Genomic DNA, 22,766 nt, shown 5'->3' on the forward strand with positions numbered 1-22,766 from the left:
ACCCTTTTGCGCGCTCTTATTTTCGCTCCCAATTGTCCAGATGTTACCAGCTTCATAAACGTGAAAAAAGACGGGCATATGATGAGCGTGTTAGAGAGGTTGAGAGAGCTTGCTTTTCACCATTGGTGTTTGCAGCTACTGGTGGCATGGGGCCCACTGCTAGAACAGTTTTAGGAAGCTTGCTTCAATCTATGCTTCAATGTTGGCTGAGAAGTGCAGCATTAATTACAACAAATGCTTATTCTGGCTGCGATGTAGGGTTTGTTTTTCATTGTTAAGATCTGCAGTGATGTGTTTGAGGGGTCATCGCTCTTCAATTGGCCATCCATCAACTACTAGCTAATATTGATCTGGCCTACTCCGAGGGTCGCTTGGATTCTGGCGGCCTTGTTTGATTGCTGGTATTTCCAGCTGTCCAGCACTTTAACACCTAGTGCTGGGGTGGTGGCAAGGGTAGTCCATCTAGCCCGGGAATAAAACAAGTACACTATCCCGTAACCTTAAGATCAAACTACTCTAATAGAGAAGTCATTTGTACAAAAATATTTAATTTTTACACAAAAAAAATTTTTGCACAAAAATAAAGTGAATTACAGCTGCGCCAGTTGCTAAGTGTGTTGTTTCTATGTTATTTTGTACTGCTACGTGTGTTTTCTTGTATCTTGTAACTGTCCAGTCAGCACACTATTATTCTCCCAACAATTTAAGCCTGTTACCAGCTGATACACAACACAACACCAAGCCCACCTTAATTACGTAATAAAATTTATGTTTAACAGTCGCTCACTATCCCGTAACCTTAAGATCAAACTACTCTAATAGAGAAGTCATTTGTACAAAAATATTTAATTTTTACACAAAAATTTTTTTTGCACAAAAATAAAGTGAATTACGGTTGCATATAATAGTGAACCCAGTTTAGCTGGTCCATGTAACCTCTTTATTTGGAGTAATCTTAGCTATATACAGTAGTAAAAGTATAAGAAGAATTTTAAGTTCAATTAGGTAGCTATTATAGAAAAAGGAAGTAGTGAAACAAGGGAGGTTGCCTACACCTGAGGACTTTTAATCCCTAATTCAGTCTATGCTCTTGGAATTAAATGTCCACTAGTATATCTTAAGGTGTAGGCTATATACCTCTCTTGTTTTACAATTTTTTTCTATGATCCCTAGCTAATTGAACCATATACTTGTTTGTTTGCCTTTATTATGACTGGTGAACCCAAGCATACTGCATTAGAACTTGGAATTTATTCTTTATATTGTCGAAGACAACGTGATGACCTTATTGAAACATATAAACTACTGAAAGGTTACTATGATATTGACTGGTTCAAATTGTTTACACTTAGCTCCATCTCCCACACAAGAGGTCACCAAGTCACAACAAAAAACTTGAACCATTCCCATCAAACATAGGGAAGTCTCACATAGCGCTACCACAAATCTACACCTTGCACTGATAAATGGAGGACACAGGTAAGTCCATGAAGCATGCATTGTATACATACTGTGGTATGCTAAAAGGCACCAGTAGGGCTGAAGCGATGTCAAACAGTAAAAAATTAAGCCTGTAACCTTAGCTGCTATCGAGTTATACTGTGCATGTCTGAAGGCATCAGTCAGGCAGTCAGTCAGTAGAAAATTCCACTGAATAATTTTTAAAAACTTTTGGAAGCGTTTCAGGTCATATGAAGGCACTTTTAGACTTGGCTATATATCGCCAATACTGCCAAGGCACCATGAAGGTATTGTAAGGCTGGTTGTAGAGTGATACTATTTGGCCAAAAGCCCAAACACCTTCATAGCTAATCCCTAAAAATACAGTAGCTACTATCGTACTGTATGATATCACTTCCTGAACTGCTAAAGAAGTAGTTTAGAAATGCATCTGCTCATCACTCTAAAAGTATATACTTATATTATTTGTAATAACAAAACATTCATTTACCTCTCTTTCACTTGAAACTGTTACACCAGCACTATGAGATAAGCACCTCCAATAATAATTATCAGGTTTTAGATGTTATGGTCTTGCAGCTAATTTGATTACTTTCAATTGCCCATAACATACTGGTATATATATGGCAAGATTTAAACATCGCTATAGTAGGAAGCAGCACTGTAGCTATGTTTTAGAATGGAACTCCAAATAAAGTCAGAATCCATCCTTTGAATTATAATCTTACAACACTATGATAACTTATACTGAGAGTAAGTTAATGTGTTGAATGATCCACTGAATAGATATTGCATGTACATGTTGTGTGTGTGTGTCAGGCTTGTTGTAATTACTTACCAGATTTAATCATTACAATTATAATTACCCATAATTTGGTAATGATTAGTAATTAATTACCTGTTCAATTACAATTTCTAACAGTAATTACTTGAAAAAAGTGGTAATGATTAGTAATTAATTACAATTACCATTACAATTACAAGCCTGGTGTGTGTGTTAATGGAGTATAATGAGTACGTTCCCTCATTTTGTGCACGAGAATCATCAGTCATAGTTTTCCACAATTCATTATGGTAATCTTTTAGAAATATACAACTATTATAAAGTGAATAAATATAAAATTCACTGGACAATCTACAAGAGATATCACAACATGGCACACCACTTTCGTGACCTGGTACCACGTCGATTATCAGGTTTCCTGTACACCAAAAGTATTATTATGTCATATTAGTCATAATAACAAGTAACATACGTAGTCACTGTCAGTTGTGTGAGATCATCCTCTATCTGCTGAGTAGCTGATGTTAACTGAAGAATGCCCTTCAGGGCAGCTAGTAGAGTGGCCCAAGTCTTAGGTCCCATCCCTTTATCTTCAGTAAGCCATTTGATTAACATCTCCAAACAGCAATTCTCTGGATCATCCCTATTTCGTTGTTGAATAAGTCTGATGACTGATTGGTCAAACTCCAAATTAATAGCCACAATCCTCCAATCTGCAGCAATCCTTGGCATGACAATGTTGGCTAATTGCTTTGTGGTAGGCTCTAATGAGTAGTATAACAATTTTCATTAGTAAAACACATTAATACATACCTTGGTCAAGCAATGTGCTTGCTAGTAAAGTATCTAAGTGTGTGTTGGAGCATCTAGCCACAGCACTACCTACATATGACAACAATAGTACTACTGTTGTAAATTATAATTCATTATAATGTGACTTACCACCAACTGATGTAGATAATAGCAACATGTAGGCACTCCTAGGAACTTTTTGGAATTCATTTTTGGAGCAGTAAATATTTTCTGACTCATTGATATCATCAAGTCGAATATGAGGTAGACAATTGTCTTTGTGGATTAGTGGACACTCAACATATCCAATGGGAGCTCTAGCAGATGGAATGTATGTGTGGTGGACTTCAGAAATTGACTCCTTCAGGTGAGCCAGTAACCCTTGACGTTGACCCAACATCATTTGTTGATCATCGGTGGATTGTTGGATATCATGAACGGTCAAATAGCATTTGATAGAAGATGTGGTTTGACATTGCTGCAATTTGAAGCTCTGGCTTTTAGTTCCAAAGACAAAGTAGCCAATTCCTCGATAAATGCTGTAAAAAAACTACATGTAATTTAAGTGTTTGATGAATATCAAAACATACCATTGAATATGATGACCCTCCTTGTTACACCAGCTGATTGTCTTCACCAGGAGGTGATTGAATATGTTCTCTGGTAAGTGCCTATCAGGAAAGTGGTACAACACGACCACATCATCAGCCTGTTTCTGGTAGACCTTCATCTTGTTGTATACCAACATGGAGGGAACCACAAACACCCTGCCTCTCTTTGGGACTTCATAAGAATCGTCTTCAACATCAAATTTTGTGGTGACTACTACTTCCACTGCAAGATCAAACTTCTTCAGCAGTCCTAATATGACTTCTTTCTGATGGAGACGACCACACCTATCCAACATATCATCAAGCAATGACTCTTCCAGTAACCCATATGTGTCATAGCGGTCACAGGATAACTGCAAATCAGCTGAGGATGGCTCACAATCATGTGTGGAAATGACAGAGGAGACAAGATCAGACACTTCTTGTGGATCCACAAACACCACATCCTGTAGGGCTGGCATGTCTGGGTAGTATAGTAGGACACCTTTGTAGGAGTAGTGGAGAAGAGCTTCTTTTAGAACATTTTCTTCAATTTCAGCTCTTCTTGCAATCTCCAGTGCTTCTTGCTGACCGATGGTGGACTTGATTTCTGATGCCTGTAGCAAGCCAGTTTCAAACTGCAGGTAAGTTATGGGACACTTCTTTTCAATACCAGGTTTACCTGCCTTTATAATGACATCCTTCACTTTCTTGAAGACCACGACATCTCTGGCGTCATTATCAATGAAATGAAAAGCATCAGCACGTGATTTTGGTAGGTGATCCATGAACCCCTTCCCAGAAAACACTTTGTAAAATCTGAGCTCAATGTTTCTTTTCTGCTGATCAGTGAGACCCTTGGCATGTGTGGCAATCATTAAAATTGTTGGAATACGTTTGGAAATGTACAAGTCACCTTCAGCTTCAACCCCACAGTGGCTGTAAACAGACTGGAAAAGTGTTTCCAACATTTCAAGATTTGTCTGCATTCCTCTGGCTGCTACCTTCTCTTGAAACCTATCCAAGCGTTGTCGGCTGATCACTGGCTGGTCAAGACCTTTTGATGCATCAAATGTCATCAACACAACATCTTCTGGGGCCAAGAACATAAAGTGAATCTCGTAGTAAATTTCTTGGCCCCCAAGATCCAGTATGATTACTCGGATATCACCATCAGATACCTCCTTGGCATCTACTACCTCTTGAACACGGGATACAACTTCTCTTGGAATTTCCTCTTGTCTGCTTGAAGTTGTGACTTTCTTATCATCAACATTCTTTGACACCTCGGCAACACATATTTTCATCCTACTCTTAAACTTCTTTGGTAGGTTTTCCAGTTGATCTTTTATTTCACTTTGTCGCCATTCAGATGCAAAAATGCGTTCCACAGTACAAGTGTTCAGGGAAGCCCCAACAGTGGACTCCTGGTCCTGCTGGAACTGCTTATCAAGGAGAGATCCAACGGTGCTCGTTTTTCCAGCTCCCTCTGGTCCGATCATTACCAACTTCAACTGATTGGAAGCTCTAGTTCCCTTCCTCATTGCTTGCTTGTAAGCATAGATAGTCTTCTTAGTGATTCTACCACGTCCCATGGCAGTAAAGGTACCTATCAGAGGAAGCATATGAAACGTTAGCTACATGATGCTATAGTTACTGCTTAAGGAAGCTTATCATGTAAGGATCATGGTGGTTTAGGCTATTCTATCCAAAATATCACCCAAAAATCATCTTCCTTGTGCTTTGGCAGTATTAGTTAGGTATAACCAAGCCCAAAAATGCCTTCAGTGTAATACTTCCAATAAGTTGTTACAACATTTTAAACATAGTGGAATTTTCTGTTGACTGACTTAATAATAGTGTTGGGCGGTATGGCATTTTTGATCCCAGTATTTGGTATTGAGAAAATACCCTGGTATTTGGTATTTTACGGTATCCTGGCAGTCAAACTAATAACACACTTTTAATCAACATGGTATTGCTCTAATTGTGATAAAAACAGTCAAGTGATAATCTGTAGTTACTATCCAAAGTTGGATATATATATATATATATCGCAAGTAAAAGTTACTCATGGCTAACAGATTATAAATACATCTTACCTAGGCCCGGGACAAATACAACCAAGTACAATCACCAACGGGACAACCTACAATGAGGCATGTACAAACAGTGCATGGCCAACATAGTGCGTGCAGGTAGAAAAGATGTACAGTAATACAATTCTAGAGGAATTTACTGGCACATAAACATAAGGGATGTATTAGTATGCAATTACAATCAGTGATTATCCGACCATGGAGATGTGAGGATGTGACATTGCACTTTAAATTGTGAGAATCATGGTATTGAATCTGACGCCTACAAGCAGTAAAGCTTACACGCCCAACGAATACTTATTACATTAATTTTATGGTCACCTTTCATAAAGACCTCTTTACAAAGACCACCTCTTCACATTGTAATAATAGTAAAGTTCCAAACATCTATTTCATGACTTTACCAAAAACAGCTAGGTCAGCTAAAAATGCTAGGCTATTAAGGTCATCTCCTTATGAGACCTCATTTTTCACTTGCATGGGCTATTTTTGTATGACACATTCTGGTACAAACTAATCATAAGCAAAACAGATAGCCAGGTCACTTGAGTGAAGTGTGTACCAAAGTATGTAAGATGCATTGACCCCTTTGTATGGGTCATGAAATACATGTTTGGAGCTTATCAATATCACCATTTGCAGAGGTGGTCTTTTTAAACACGTTTTCCTTATAAAAGGTGACCATGAAGTGGTCTAATCAATTAGACCATCAAGTATGCCTTAGCTACCTTTAGAACTTCATTACATGTGGTCTTTGTACAGAGGTGGTCTTTGCAAAATGTGAAGAAGCTATCTCTAAGTGAGGGTTTTACTCTAGGATTCACATTTTGATAAAGCCATAGATGTTTGGAACTTAGCTATTATTACAATGTAAAGAGGTGGTCTATTTATAAAAGGTAACCATGAAGTGGTCTGGTCATTAAGTATGTTTTAGCAATTTTGATCTTCAGCCCATCTAGTCTTCCCTTCTCTATGCCTAGAACTTCTATATGAAATAATAGTGAAAACTCATAATAATGACCAAATTAGGTGGTGTGCGGGCTGGGGATCTGAAATATAAAACTAACACTAAGTGGCCTAATGATAATTAAGATCTTACTGGAAATCTTGAATCCTTATATTGCCATAACTTTTGAATAAAGCGTTTGTGAATAATCCACATGTTTCATTTGTTAAACTCATGAGAAGTATAATGGCACCTTGTTTTAACCTATAAATGAGGTACACAGCAGTTAAAGTGGTAACAGAAAATTTGCACAGATCCACACAAGACAACTACTGTAACCCTCGGTGCCCCGAGGGGTATAATAATAGAATTAGAAATCAATATAAATATTTCAATATGATTAGTATATCAAAGGCGTAGGAACGATTTTCAGAGTGGGGGGCCAAAGATAGCCATAACCAGTCAACCATAAACTGATTAATATCCATGCAGACACACAGGGTCTGGTTCCTCTGTACCCAATTCATACATGCGTTTATATAAAGGTGTTGTGGGGTGTTATCACCAGCTAATAGCCCTACACCTATACTACATAGCTACAGGTGTATATCTCTTCACTCCCTATCCTGCCGCTATGCTCCTCTACACCTACTGCATGTGCTTGATGCATGTATATATCACGTGAGAAATCATGGTCAAGTGAAGGTCTTTTCTTTATGTGAGCTTTACGTACTTCACACTGCAAGGATTACAGCATTAATAGTGGTTATCCGCATAGTGAAACATTGCTACCTTTAAGTAACTACAAGCTGGGATGTCTGCTCTAGTAGGTGTTCCCAAACTGAGTGAAGATCACGTGAATACCACACTGCGTTCACGGTTGGCCACTTTGAGTTTCAACATCCTTGTTTGTTTCTCTTGATAAATCAATTTCACCACAAAGTCATAATAATTTCTGGTTTAATCGTCGGTAGTCAGCAACTCCCATACACTCGCGCACTACAGTGTGACTGCCCTCTTAGACTTAGATCTGTTACCACCCTCAATTCAAGTTAAACTTTCCCACATCATATAATGCCATGGATATGACACTCTTTCTACTGTTTAAACTTCTCACTGCACGGGATCCAGGAAATATTTGAACAACAGATTTCACATGCAAGTATAACAGAAATAAAATTACAGGCGTTTTTGTGTTATTTAATCATACAATGAATGGCTTGACAGTTGTGGGGTACTGGTGATGCTACACCCCAGAGTGCTTTTGCGTGATTGTTGCATGGCTTCTCATATGGAGGTATGTTTTTCTGTGTGTATGTATAACTTTGGCTGATTGGCTACTACTACTTGCCTCAAAAAGTGGGGGGGGAGGGAACATGCTTTTGAAAATAGTGTGGGGACCCACCCCCCGGTTCCGATGCCTATGTATATGTAATAGCACTATTTTACTCCTTCCTGTTTACAATGAAAGAAGTATTAATCCTGAATACCACAACCATCTGTCCTATTGCAAATTAATCCGACAACCATAGCAACTGTTACTAGGCAGAAATTCAAATATATAACCACTGCAAAAGACCAATCACACTTAGTAACTATTGTCTAGCAACCATTGCTATGCTCTCAAAATGACGTTCACCTTAGTAATGGTTACTTAGCAACCATTGCTAAGCAACCATATTGTTGCTATACCATGAGGCATCTATCACTATGGTAACACTAGTTATCAAGTCGGACACTTACTTCCAATAGAAACACACCACACTTTTAGCCAATCAAATTAGTAGTACAGATTTTTGTCAGCGGAGGTTGGAAACACTCTAAGCTCCACATAAATATATTGCCCTTAATTTTATTTGGTAGTTCATGTGACCCTCAATAGTCACAATACAAATTTGAAACATGATGGGGTTGGGTGGGGTTGATTAGATATTCGGATGGTGCTTCACGTAAGCTTCAAGGTGACGTATTTTGTTTTGTAAAGGTGCTTGGTGATTGGGGTGAAATTAATAAGTTGCGGTTTGGTGTGTAGAATTTCTCCAGAATTGTCACGTACGTATTCTATAATCAGAACAATAATACTTCACTGAATTAAACTGAGATAGATGTATAAACCTCTTCAATAAAACTAGTTTCGCATAATTTGTTTAATGGGTGCTTAAACTGTGTCTTCTCTGGATTTTTGTCAAGGGAGCTTGACAAACAAGTGTAATACTAATTTTATTGGCTAATCACTTGACGTATTTCAAAATAATATGTTAAGCTGCTATTGAGAGTATTATATTGTAACACATTCACTTGTCAGATTAAAGTATCATTAATCAGTACACACCGAATGGTATTTTTGATATTGTGATAATTGCAATATATTACAAATATCGAAAGTAATTACAGGATACCATAGAAATAAACATTATATAGCCTTAATCAAGAGCTCATAATAAAAAAATAGTAACACTAGTTTTCATTATGAACTCTTGACTCAATTAATTATTTTACAGTACTGCTCAAATGTAATGTCATCTCATGTGAGTGATTAAAAGACTCGCTAATTAAAAGGCGTGGCACCTGTTTTGCTCGTGAGCATTCATCCTGTTTTGTTTGAGATGAATACACACAAGAGAAATGGGTGCCACACCCTTTATTAAGTGAGTTTTTTAATTGCTCGTATGCACTCTCACGAGATGACGTTACATTATTTGAGCAGTATCATATACCATATTGATTATTTACGTGAATTCTCAGTACCACCCATTACTAGTTAATAGGGAAGATGCTAATAAAGTTTTCCGAGAGCAGGTACGTAGGTATTTTACTTTAGTTCAATTTACTAGTAAAATAGGTGCATACTTATCAAAACACAACATTATTTTGTAAACAATCACCTTCTTGACTTTCAGCTTGTCTTGCTTCTTCTTGTTCCACCAACTCCTTAATCTTCTGTTGTGTATCCTGTATAGCACAGAGGTGTAATATGTTATAGTTAAAGTACCACCATGTGTGTGTATGGAAACACAACACAAAGGATGTGTCAAGAGGATAATACAGTACGAGTGATGTACTAGTCTCAAGACACCTCCTCAGTGCTGTATTTTTGAAGCAAAATGTAGAAACAACAATTTACCATTTGTTTTTACGACAATTCATATACCATAAATGACTCAAACTATTGCAGAATACTCTGCAATATTTCACATACAACTTTAACTCTGTATAGTAATTATCATTAATAACAATACATGATGTAATTTCTCACCTCATCAAATTGTGAAGTGTCAGTCTGGTGTTGTTTAACAAACCACCATACTACTCCACTCTCATTATAATGTACTGCATTTTCAAAAGGAGTTCTCCCCAACTACAACACATGATACAGTCAATACATAATCACCAATATGCCACCACACAACAACAACATTACAAAGGTGACATGTTCTACAAATGCTTGAACAATGAACTTGCGTAGATGTGAAATTTGTACAGTACATGAAAAATGTGCCAGTGTATACTAGGTGACATGTAACCATAGCATTTCATGATTATGGATTCTGGTTTGTCAGGACATTGTAGCAGGACAACAGAAAAGTTTTATCATAAGCTCTGTGTGTGGCAGCTATGTAAAACAAACCATTGCAGTTGCCTAAATGGACTGGACATGTGGAAGATTTGGCCTATTGTATCCACTATAGACAGTAGAAGGACCTTCTATTGTTATTATGTCACATGTCTTGCTGCAGCTGTTTTGTGGTTACAGTATACCAGAGGGTTGGCAATGGTACATTTGTGGTCACTAACTTCAGGGTAGTTGGAAAAGGTGGATATGGGCGGACGTGGATATGGAAGCAGACAAGGGAATATTTAAAACAGACTTTTACATTTATGCAACAGTCAATTTCATACATAATGTTGTTCTGCACAATAGCCTTTGTTTCCAGGCTCAGACATGATATTCACATAGAGCTTATCCACTTACAAGTGCATGTGTAGAAAATTAGCTAGCATACTACAAGTATTATAGACCATGTGCTGTTGTACACATGCTCTAGGAATCTAATGCAGTGATGTAACACCCTAGTTTACTCTCGTAGGCTAGATCCAGGAGTTGACAGCTATCAGTACAGCTGTAAGAGCATAATGCAGCACGTTAGCAGCCCAATTTTTATGCAGATTGAATCAAGAATAACAGAATTATGTGTGATTTTGAAAATTACAGAAACGATTTGTTGTCATGCCTACAGGGTAATCTGTTTGACGGAGTAACTTGATAATCAGTCTGTACATGAAGCTACTATCATGGTACAAACCTTTTGTGGTTTGAAAGTACTGAAAGTATTAGCTTAGGAGATATAAAGCAAAACCAAACATGTGAAAATGTGATCGAGATACTCTAATAGAACAGTCACTGAGAAGTGAAAAACATGTGCAAAAATGTTGGAAAAATTCTCCAGGGTTTGAACCAGCGACCTCCACACCTATATACCTAAGCCCATTACTCTTCCACTGCTGTCAGTTGTTCTCCTCACTTAATTTCTACATTATAAGTGAAAGTTTTGATTTAGTACACTAGAATGATAACTCATAGATCTATCAGTGGAAATTCTATATGCATTGTATTGAAGTGCTCAGAAAAAAAGTGTGCTCTATTAGAGTACTACAAAAATAATGGAAATAGCCTATATCAAGTGTGTTGTGCGGCCAAGTGTGGGAGGGTGACAAACTCATTTTACGGTAGTGTTCTGTGATACAGTGCATTTTGTGTATCACGTATCACCATCAATAAATGGTTTGATATGATACTGTATCACGATACTAGTGGTCATGACTAGTTATGAGCTAACAATATCCAATCCTTAAAGAGCAGACACTGATCTTACATTCACTTCGTAAACAAATTTCTTTATTCAGTGAATGCTGATATACTACAGTACTATACTGATGTGACAAATAGCCTGAGCTAGTGTGTTCTGATATGATTTTTAGTATGGAAACAGAGTTGTTGTTAAAAAGCACATCTCTCCCTGGTTACCTGCCTCTATTACACCACCCAGACAATTAGCTACCACAAACATTTTTAAAGAATGCTTCCACAAAGGCTTGTCCGGATTACTCCACATTTTGTTGAGTTGTCAAGATGGCTACAGCAGGTTGTTAACTGCTTAGTGGTGCAGTTCTTTATACTTTAAAGTGTGACAGCTATTGTTTTTAGAAGACTTCACTTCTTTTTCAAACAGTACAGTAGTACTATTTAAGTAGGAATCCCTCCCGAAATGATGTGCACCGCCAAAAATATCGCCTTTTAAAAACCAGCTTAGAAACTTCTTATGCGATGAAAATCACCTTTACGGAATATTAATCCATCTAGCATCAAATGTAGCGTTAAAAACAACAAAACACTTACAGGCGGCCGGATATAAAATTTTTAAAAATCACCCAAAACTCCTATTTTAGACTCACTGCCTCACCGACCACAGTTGCAAGCCTACAGCCCAAACGAAGCAGCGCACGGTCACCATTTTATGCCACAACAACAAACTCATCGGTGGGATGTGCCTTTTGGGGTTCTGACGAGTGTACGCCCTGTGCGCCTTGTCTTTTCTTTTATCTTCAATCAGACTGCTTGTCTTCTTTTTCATCCAACGAAACCATATTGAGGCGTTAATTTTCCATGTCAACACTTTCTTTAAGCAGCATAATAGACGCCACAAAATTATTTAAGGCGTTTAGACTACGCTACTGTACTGTACGGAGGTACCAGTACTCCACAACATCATGCCCATTCTTTATTCTACGTATTATCAATCCATCGACCGAGACCACGCCCCTTTTACGCTAGCTTTATTTGTGACCGCACACCTTCAAGTTGGTAGGCTGATTTGAGATACTCTAGTCTAATACTATGAATCAATTGAAACCACAATGACCACACCCCTTTTGGGGCAAGCACACATCTTTGTAGGCTGACTCAAGATACTTTAATACAGCAGTCACCCTAATAGAACAGTCACATGTTTATAGCTAGCTGTATGCTTTATCAAAAGACTAAAAACACTAGTATATTAAAATTATAAATTTAAACATGAAGTAGGAATCCAAGTGATAAAAAATAGTGAAACAAGAGATGAATAATAGTAGCTATTACAGTATAGCTCAGTGGGAAATCCCTACTTTGGCATGGTATAACAATTATTTTGTGTTCAGTGCCAAAGTAGGGATTTCCCACTGAGCTACAGTATACTATAATAGCTACCATTGTTCATTTCTTGTTTCACTACTTTTTATCGCTTGGATTCCTACTTCATTTTTAAATTTATATACTATGTAATTAGAAGTTCTGAAGCCAGCTTATAGTTGGTCTTGATAATTCCTTTTTCAACTTTTTTCCCCTTTACTACAAGAATCCTCAAAGACTCTGTGTGGCTATGAAGAACTTAAACAAGACAAATTTTGATAGAGGCTTTTACAAAGCAACACTTTCCAGAGGTATGATCTTTGTCTGGGATTCGTGGAGTGGCATCACATGGTGTGCAAGGGTTAAAAACTGTCAAGAATTACTCATGAGATATAATGATGGAGCCAGAGGTTTGAAAGAAGTTCATACACTGGAGTGACTGAAAATACACACAGACTTTTCTTGACATTTATTTAATTTATTGAATATAGTTCCACTGTATAAAGGATTAACATTTTATTGTCAGGTGTCAGTGTTGTACTGGTATGTTTTATATCCATATTTGGCTATTTGCTCCATCGGTAACCAATATACCATTCATGGTTGATATGATGTAATGAATAGTTTGAATGGCTCCGCCACAGGGTGATAACTAAGGAGCAGATATGCTCTGTCTAGCTGTATGGTAGTTAACACCAAATGCGGCACTTTGACACTCCCACACCGGGAGTTTACTTCTTTGATCACATCCAGTAATGAATTACATGTACTATACCAAGTTACCAACTGTACTTGTTCTAATAGTTTAACTCTGTGTATACTATAACATAACTTGGTGGGAAAATCCCTACATTAGCATGTTAATTTTATTTAATGCCAAAGTAGGGATTTTCCCACTGAGCTATGCTGTAATACCATCATTCATCTCTTGTTTCACTGCTTTATATCACTTTATCATAAATTATTGATTTTTTTTAAACATACTAGTGTCGCCCAGGACCTGGCGTTGGACTTGAATACCCATCCCGTAGCAAGCACCATGTAGTTCACTATGACTCCAATTAATGCACCAGCATGACTCTAATAATCTTTGGTGTGCATACGTACAAGTGCACATTTACAACAACATACAATGTCTATAAGTAGTGTACAGTTAACAACTACTGTTACACTAGTGTGTTTGGTATTTTGGTATAGCATACGACTATACACGTGTGACTGTTCTATTAGGGTGACTGCTGTATTAGAGTATCTCGAGTCAGCTTCATCTACCAGGGGCCATGTCACTATTTCATATTTTGACTGCACTAGCTAGCATTATCGATACAGCTAGACCAATAATAAAGGGGTGTGGTTATTGTGATTAAGTAAAACTATTAAGACATGTGATCCTTGTGCTCAATTGTTATTAATCAACGATCGTCAATGGACATTGTCTCGAACCTATCGTGAAGTTACAGGTATCTACCCACCATAAGTGCTTTAAGGTGGTGTTGAACTGATTAAGAGCAGCTGTATAAAGATAATTGGACAGCATGTTTGTAGTAATGCATGGACAAATGCGGAAATCCATAGACCAGCGAAGTGTCTCAGTGGACTAACTGAACAAGCTCTGTCAAACCACCCAGCTACTGTTGTTGATACAACTAACATTATTTACACTTTAAAACTATTAGCTTGTCACAACTCTGATTAATGCACTGGTGAACAGCACCAGCAGCCACTGTGTGATTACTGTTATACGGAGCATGCCCTGACTAGCAACATGGTCTCCTTTCTCACTAAAAAGCTTTAAAACTATGTTCCGCAGGACAACAAAATTTGATATAGGCATCAGATAAGCATTACTCTACAATAGTATATGCTTCGAAAGTTTGCGATTCGGGCTTGATGGCATTGTTGGCCAATGTTGTAGTCCACAGGTGTGCATTTTCACTACTTTCCATGTTGTTATCAGTGAAAGGAAAGCGTAGAATTGTTCTACAAGGTGAGAAACGGTTGACACCAAAGTGGGTTAGCGTGTAAGATGTCTCTACCACTGTACTGTTTGATAGTTGTTAGTCAATAAATCTGTGTGAGGGAAAATTAGAAATCACAGAAATAAAAAGCAATGAAGCAAGGAGGTTATCTACACTTGTAGCTTTACAGGTAGACATTTAATTCCTACATCATATTAGTACAGGCTGTCAATAGGGTTAAATGTCCACTACAGTATAGCTGCAGGTTTAGATGACCTCCTTTAAGCAATGCGACTATTCCAGTTTGGTTTCAGATATCTTCCACTTGCTGTGCAGTGATACAAATGAGGAACAGTTATGAAAAGTACCTCTGCAATCAATCCTGTTACTACAGAAATTACAAATGAACGTGTGCCCTAACTATCTGTTAGTATTACTAAAAGTGAAATGATCATTCCACTTCATTTTCAGCTATGTTCTATACTCATTATAATCAAAGAAGGGTATGAGAAGTGCCTTTCCACAATCAATCCACCAACTACAGAATTACTGACAACTCATGTGATAGCCAGCACTGAAGCAATGACACTCCCATGAATCAGTGGCTATCTTACAAGAAGGTTTGGAGTTCAAATTTGACCTTCGTTCCAGCCCTAATGCATTGTATAGCTGCAGTTAACAAAAGGCACATCTCAGGTCAAAGCAATGTTGAACAGTGAAGAAATCAAGCCCCTACAGTTGAGTTACTTATGCTTGGCTGAATGCATCAGTCTATTAGAAGAAAATTCAGCTAAAAACAAAATCAAAATTCCACAGAAACCCGTTGAAGTCAAATCGAAACTTCAGAATCTGAAATCTATCATGAAACAGGACACATTTTAAACCTTTATCATAGTTAAATAATAGTTTCTAACATGATAGCAACACTTATAGCATTGTTCTGAATTATAATTTTGCTGAAAAGATCGAGATACTCAATAAAGCAGTCAGGTAATATCAACTACTCTAATATAACAGTCACTTAGTTGCAATGGAAACCTGCAAACACCCCTGGAAAAAATGGCACTGACAAGACATAAAGCACATCCCTGCTATCAGCAATTGCTGAAAAGCGTTGTTGACATTTTGCTTCTTTTCAGCTTTCTTTTACCTAATACACAGCATTACAATATAAAACAGTACAAGAAGCGCCTCTGCAATCAATCCAGAAAGTTGTGTGATTAAACGTGCACCTGACTATCAATTAACAGCTATTCCAGTTTGTTTTCAGGTATGTTCTACCAGTTACAAACAAAGAACAGTATGAGAAGGGTCTCTGTAACCAATCCAGTTACTATGGAATGATTCTCATGACAGCCAGCTGCTGAAGCCATGTTACCCAAAATTATTGCATAAACAAATGCTAGAATTGAGCATTTGAATGAAAAATTACGGATTATTTGTATGTTTCTAATATTTAAAACCCACAATCAAAATTTTTAATTCATTGAATCGAAGAAGTAAGACTTATTGTTGTGGGGGTTCTATGCACTTACTTGTTGAAATACTCTTTGACATAGACAGTAAAGTGAGTCTAAACAGTAGTGAAGTAGTAGTTTTATCAATGTAATCAACCTCACACCTGGCATGCTAGCCATCAGGTGTAGCATTTTTGGCTTCACATGTAGACAACAGGCTGTTAACTAAGTGTAGACAATAGTGAAGTACATATTAACAACTTGACACCTGGTGCGTGTCGTGTCCTGTACTATTTTCAGCTGCTTCAGCTGCACGTGACCTAATTATATACGATTCGAATGTTATGAATTTGTATTCGAATGTTCCCAACATTCGAATTTCAGAACATTCGTTTATGCACTACCCCAAATCAACACCTACGAATAGTATAGAGAAAGAGATGGGACACAAAGGAGGAAAATAGTAAGTCTGCTGTGGTTGTCAAATAAGCATGTCTCAGACTGAAGCAACATCAAACAGTGAACAAATCAAGCTGGTAACATTAATAATAATTGAGTTATGCTTGGCAGGAGACATCAGTCAATCAGTCAGGCAGTCAGTCAGTTAGCAGAAAATTAAAAAAAAAATTTTTTTAGTAACTTGTTGGGATCACTTTGAAGACATTTATGGGCTTGGTTATGCCGAACTAATTCTGCCAAATCATTATGAAGGAGAAGTAAGGCTGGTTTTCATGGTCAGACAAGTCCAAACTATTGGTGGAAGAGCAACAGATTATTTATGCCTTTGAAGATGTTAACTATTTGGTGACAGTTTTTTATCTTAACAATCCACTTGTGTACATTAACCACATCACTATGACTTTCAACATTGTATAGAGAACAGGAAGAATGATAGCATGTATGAAATGAAAATATTCAAGCAGGTCAGATGATATTAGCATGTAACTATCATTCAATGCATGCAAAAACTGGTGAGTTATCAGTGCGATGGTTAGCTAGATAACTTTTCAGTTCACACACTGAGAACATGTAGTGAATACAATTGTATGGGAATTTTAAGTTTGATTATGGATCATAGAAAAATGAGGAAACAAGGGACCTTGAGGTCGCTTACACCTGCAGATATACTAGTAGCTGACATTTTCCTTATACTTGTTTGTTAATCTTTTTGTAACATTATTATGACTGGTAAACCCATGCTAACCACATCAAAAGAAAGAATGGCACCAGAGTTAATGTTTTCATCTGAACACACACCCCAGCTATCAATTACTGTTCCACCATTCCAGTAGCCCATTCCACTGTTTACACACTCCCCTCAAAATTGAAGTGGCCATTATGCTTTGTTTTTCAGCTATGTTCGGTCCACTACAAACGAAGAACAGTGTAAGTGCCTCTGCACTCAATCTACTCAACACGGAAATATGACGATTCCTGTTTACAAACGTAAGGACCTTTGGGCTGTCAGCAAAAAGAAATGGGACACAATGGAGGACAAAGGTAAGTCCATGACGTGTGCATTGTACGTACTGCAGTATGCCAAAAGGCATGTCTCGGAAGGAAGCAACATTGAACAGTGAAAAAAAGCCAGTAGCTTTAGCTGTTATCGAGTTACACTTACCTGAAGACATTAGGCAGGCAGGAAGTTAGTCAATAGAAAATTCCATTGAAATTTTGTAACAATCTAATGGAAGCATTTAGGGTCATATATACTGAAGGCACTTTTGGGCTTGGTTAGAATTTGAATGCTTGGTCTCAAATTATGTGGAGATGGTCCTGCACATAGTGCATAACATATAATACACAATATGGCAAGTTCTGCATTGTAGGGCAGGTACCAATGTTACGGTATTAAAATGCAAATGTCTTTTGTTGTCAAAATATAAGTTATGTGTTATCAAATGATGCTACATGTATAGCCTGCATAATAGGACAGGTTAGAACTATGCACATCATTGTAAGTATCACATTACTATAGTTTCCTTAGCTTAGCTACTGCAATTCTGCAGGTTCAGGAGTATCTGCATGTTTCCCATCATTATGGTATACATGCTGTACTTTGCAGGATGGTGGCGTAAGGCTCATGCACTTTAAAAGTAATATCACCACGCATGCTGCAGGGTATGAATGGCACTGATGTTTAATGCTTGGTAGTCACGTGCTCCCTGGCTGCACGTAGGGCAGGTAGCAATACTAAATACAAAGCCACCGTATGTAGAAAATGCACGTTCACTTTTTGATGCTGAGGTGATCTTGAACAGAACCACAAATCATCATGTTATAAGTGACACTACATACAACACTACTAACCCAACAATAACACAGGTACCTGACCTACAGTACAGCACTTACCCTATTGTTCATGCTATACACTCCAACTTACAAAAAAGTTAACATTGAAAACCCAAGTTATTAAACATCACTGTCATTTACATGATCAAGGTATAGTGCTTTCCCTATATATTCTTCCACAAAGAAGGACTAAGAAATAACAACAGTAAACTTTATTTCTATCACATGCTCTCATCATGTGCCCTTTGCTGTATAGACACTACACAAGAATTTTATTACTCTCCAGAACAGGCAAATCCGATGGTTTATATGTTTTAGTGATTTGAATTTTGTTTTATCACATACTAAAGCAATTAAAATATGCACAAAAATTTTATGTGGCATACCAGTTTATTTTGTTAAATAAATTTTTTTTGCAAAACAGCGTGTTATTGCTTAACCAGTTGTACATACAAGAAGTACAATATACACAGTTACTGGCTACTTTACAATAACGAGTCACAGGTACAGATTGTGAATTAGACGTTTAAATCTTCACAACATTTACATCAGACATCTTCTAGCATAGAGTACTATAGGTGGATAGTCCTGGCAAATAAGGAGTGTTGATAGGTCACCGTGTTACATGTAGTTGTTGAAACGTTGGTGGTGTTCCCTAATTATAGAGTCAGTGCAATTAGTTCAACGTCAGGTATTTGAATCAAATGATGAGTAATTTTAAAGTAAAAGTATCTCACAAACCACTTCACATATCAAAAGTAGTTTTAGTGTCAAATGAAATGCTCATGATCTGGCTTTGCCAAGTTTGCTAAAAGAAATTCCCATATAAACAAGTTGTCTATGGCACATCACTAGAATTCCTTGTGTAATTTACATGATGAACTAACTTGTGTGTGATGTATGGCTCAGTGGTTAGGACAAGTGCCTTCTAATGATGAGATGGTGAGAGAAATTCCTTGATGTTACCTAACCTTTTGTACTTCATGCAGATTTTGAACCTTTTACTACAATCATCGATACTGGCACTTCTACCTAACTACATTTGTAACTTTTCATGTTATACCTTTATTCTTTCTACCTAACTGTTTCAAAACGCCAACACTGTAAAGTGTTTTGTACTTACAAAGTAGCTAATTTTACAAGGAAGGTGATGACAGCTATTGATTATAACGTAGTATAGGAGCAGGAAGGCAGGTATTGTATTAGTACAACATATAAGCTAATCAGATACACTTTAGTAGATAGTTTAATGCTCATCAGCTTTTTATGTATGTAACTTCTATATAAGACAATAAAGTTCTGCACGTAGGGTACGCACAGTTACCAGTCTTAACCTATCACCCTACTTGAATGAATAACATACTTACTAGGAGAACTCCACCAATGTTAGTATACACATAATGACAATCACTACTACACCAGACACATAACACACACAACATAGTATTCAAGATTTATTTTTGAGCATTACTATTGCAATTTCAATTTTAATAAAAGCAAAATTGGACGATGACAATTTCCCACAGAGTAACACAGACCAGTGAGATGTCATCTCATATACACATCACTACATATACCACACAATCAATACTACACCAGACACATAACACACATACACACATGATCATAGAGGTCATAACTCTACACATCATCTAATGTTACACACTCCTACAACAATACTACTTGTTTAAATGAAGTTTAAAGACTTTAAACATAGTTAATGGTGGGAGCAAACACCACACACACCTTTGCTAGCTAAAGGAGAGCATTATCTAGAAAACAGCATTATTTGGAGTAACAACGCATGCGCAGCAAGTACGTAACACGCGGTCAGTCCATCACCTACTCAAGAGTGTTACCCATATCTTTCCCACCACTTCACTAGCTAGGTAATATGGCTGTAGAGGTATAAGCACATAGCCACAAGTATACAATTTGTCTCAGCGGCCAATGGGTTGCCGTAAGCATGCAGACAGATTTGTTCCTATATACTTGTATAAATTCACCCAACAGATTACCTCACAAGACAGACGTTCAATCACATACTAAAATTACATTGAATCACATACCCTTGTACATGTGTGTGAATATACTGAATGTGTAAACACTATATGTGCAGGGAATGTTTGACAACTAGACAACGTCTGGTCAATATGTATTAGTGTCCAGACCACTACTGCTGGAGAGCAACCTGTATGGTGCATAGCTACTGCACTGTACACATACATAATGGCAGGTCACATAGTACAGCTCACTACACTATAGTTACTGCTTTGCTGTACGTGTGTTCCTTGCTGTGTGTTATTCTCTACCAATGCAGATGGTGCTGTCAGACATCCAGTCCACAGACTACATAATTGAAATTGCTGGTCCACCACCATGATCAGACTACCACAGCCACTGGTCATAACACGTAGCTAATGCTAACCCCTTAAAGGGACATGAATGCTACCTGAAGTCAGCACACCGCAAAAGCCAGCAAATGCTATTCCTCTCACACTGGGAGTACCAACATGCCTCTTGCTTGATGGGCACATATTTGGAGTACCAACATGCCACCTGGTTTATTGGCACATGTTTGCTACAAGGCCAAAGGAGGTGCACCTGTATTCTGGTACACTGTTGTCACTGCAGGCTTGTGCCTCTTTCTGTGCCATCACAAACAGAGCAAAATTAGCTCTGGTTGCTACGCAGCACCTCCATTCGTGATAGAGGGACTGTGATAGTATGGGGTCTCACCTAGGATGGCTGCTGCATATCACATAGGCATAAATTGTACCCATCATCATGCTTCAGTATGAAGAACTTGGTGGTGCAAAAACAATTCCTGACACCAAATTCTTCCTTATACCCAAGTATCTGTTGCCTCAAATTAAAGCCCATTTTTCACATTGGCCTTGACTAGAGTTGGAGGTTTATCCCAAAAGGCAGCCAAGACTCTGTACAGATACCAAACCACCCCCACTATCATTAGCTTGTGGGAGGAGAAGCAACAGACAACTAATCAACTAGGCTAGAGAATAACAAGTGAGTGACCAACATTAACAGTTAACATGTACACAACAGTTATTACCAACATCTCATTACTATACTAGCTTACCTTATCGATGGCATTAACATCCAGTCCTGACTTGATACACTCCTTCACTATGGCAGTAACTCCCCCAATAGCAGCATGATGGAGTGTGGTCGAATTATCCTACAACAACACAAATCATGAAGAAGTGAATTAGTAGTTTAAGTTGTCATGTTTGTACAATGTACATAGCTACAACATAAAGTTACTATCAAACTTGATCATTTTGCACAATATATCCTGAAACTAATATACCAACAACAAATCATTACAACATGTTACTATTAACTTTATTACAGTACATGGGCAGGTGTTGCTGGCCACATATCCAGATTTCTGGTGACTACCCAATTAAAGAGTTTTAATTGTTATTCAATACCATATTTACCTGCATAGACACCCGAGTGTTTATATTTACTTTTAACCCACAAGCCTTTGTTCTCAAAGTGTACCAAAGTTCAAGACAATCGAGTTACACATTCGCATTTTATAATGGTTTTTGTTAGGTGTACAAAAAGAATAATCTAAGCCCCCCAGCCCCCTAAACGAAGAAGAAAAAAACAAAGAAATTAAGCAGATTTTGAAGGCTTCTGTTTCATGGTGGCGTTTGTCAATCTTGGTATGTGGGGTGCTGAAGGTGAAGGGCATCCGCAGTATAAAAATGATTCCAATTCGTGAAGGAAGCACGGAGCTACGTATGCGTGAAAATAGTGCTTTGTTTCTTCCAATAATTATACTCACAATGTGGCATGCCGGCCTTCTTGACCGCACGACACACTACCGTGTGTCTTGATCATTGTTATGTGTTCCTACAGTAAAGGGCATGCAAATTATGGGAATTTATTTACAGCACAGTAGAAACTTCACCATTGTTACTTCTTTCTTGGAAAGGCTTTCATTTTCTACACACTAAGGAGTATAGGGAAAGCTTTAACATTATTCAAAGTGAATCATGATATATAAATAAAAGTCATGTGAGTAAAATAATTACTTATTTTTAAAGTTTAGAATTAACAATTTTACAATGTACTTTCTGATTGAGCAATTGTGAAAATTTATTTTACTGGCACATATTACACTCTGCGGCACTTGAAATATCATCCAGTGTGTAGAAGGATAAGGTGTCATACATGTTTATGTGG

At 37.6% G+C, this 22,766-nt stretch overlaps 1 protein-coding gene across 1 annotated transcript in view; it reads right to left on the minus strand.

The window, feature by feature from the left end:
• Positions 1 to 2,513: 2,513 nt before the first annotated feature.
• LOC136260821 (uncharacterized) overlaps positions 2,514 to 22,766 on the minus strand; it is a 43,416-nt gene continuing 23,163 nt past the window's right edge. The window contains exons 8-15 of the mRNA XM_066054697.1: positions 21,649 to 21,747; positions 9,929 to 10,030; positions 9,558 to 9,624; positions 3,628 to 5,236; positions 3,188 to 3,576; positions 3,059 to 3,127; positions 2,718 to 3,009; positions 2,514 to 2,663 (exon numbers count right to left, since the gene is read on the minus strand). Coding sequence (XP_065910769.1) covers positions 2,609 to 2,663; positions 2,718 to 3,009; positions 3,059 to 3,127; positions 3,188 to 3,576; positions 3,628 to 5,236; positions 9,558 to 9,624; positions 9,929 to 10,030; positions 21,649 to 21,747 — 2,682 coding nt within the window. The 3' untranslated portion in view covers positions 2,514 to 2,608. The remainder of the gene's footprint in view (positions 2,664 to 2,717; positions 3,010 to 3,058; positions 3,128 to 3,187; positions 3,577 to 3,627; positions 5,237 to 9,557; positions 9,625 to 9,928; positions 10,031 to 21,648; positions 21,748 to 22,766) is intronic.

The sequence above is a fragment of the Dysidea avara genome, chromosome 7, assembly GCF_963678975.1.
Source record: "Dysidea avara chromosome 7, odDysAvar1.4, whole genome shotgun sequence".
NCBI classification, from domain to species: Eukaryota; Metazoa; Porifera; class Demospongiae; order Dictyoceratida; family Dysideidae; genus Dysidea; species Dysidea avara.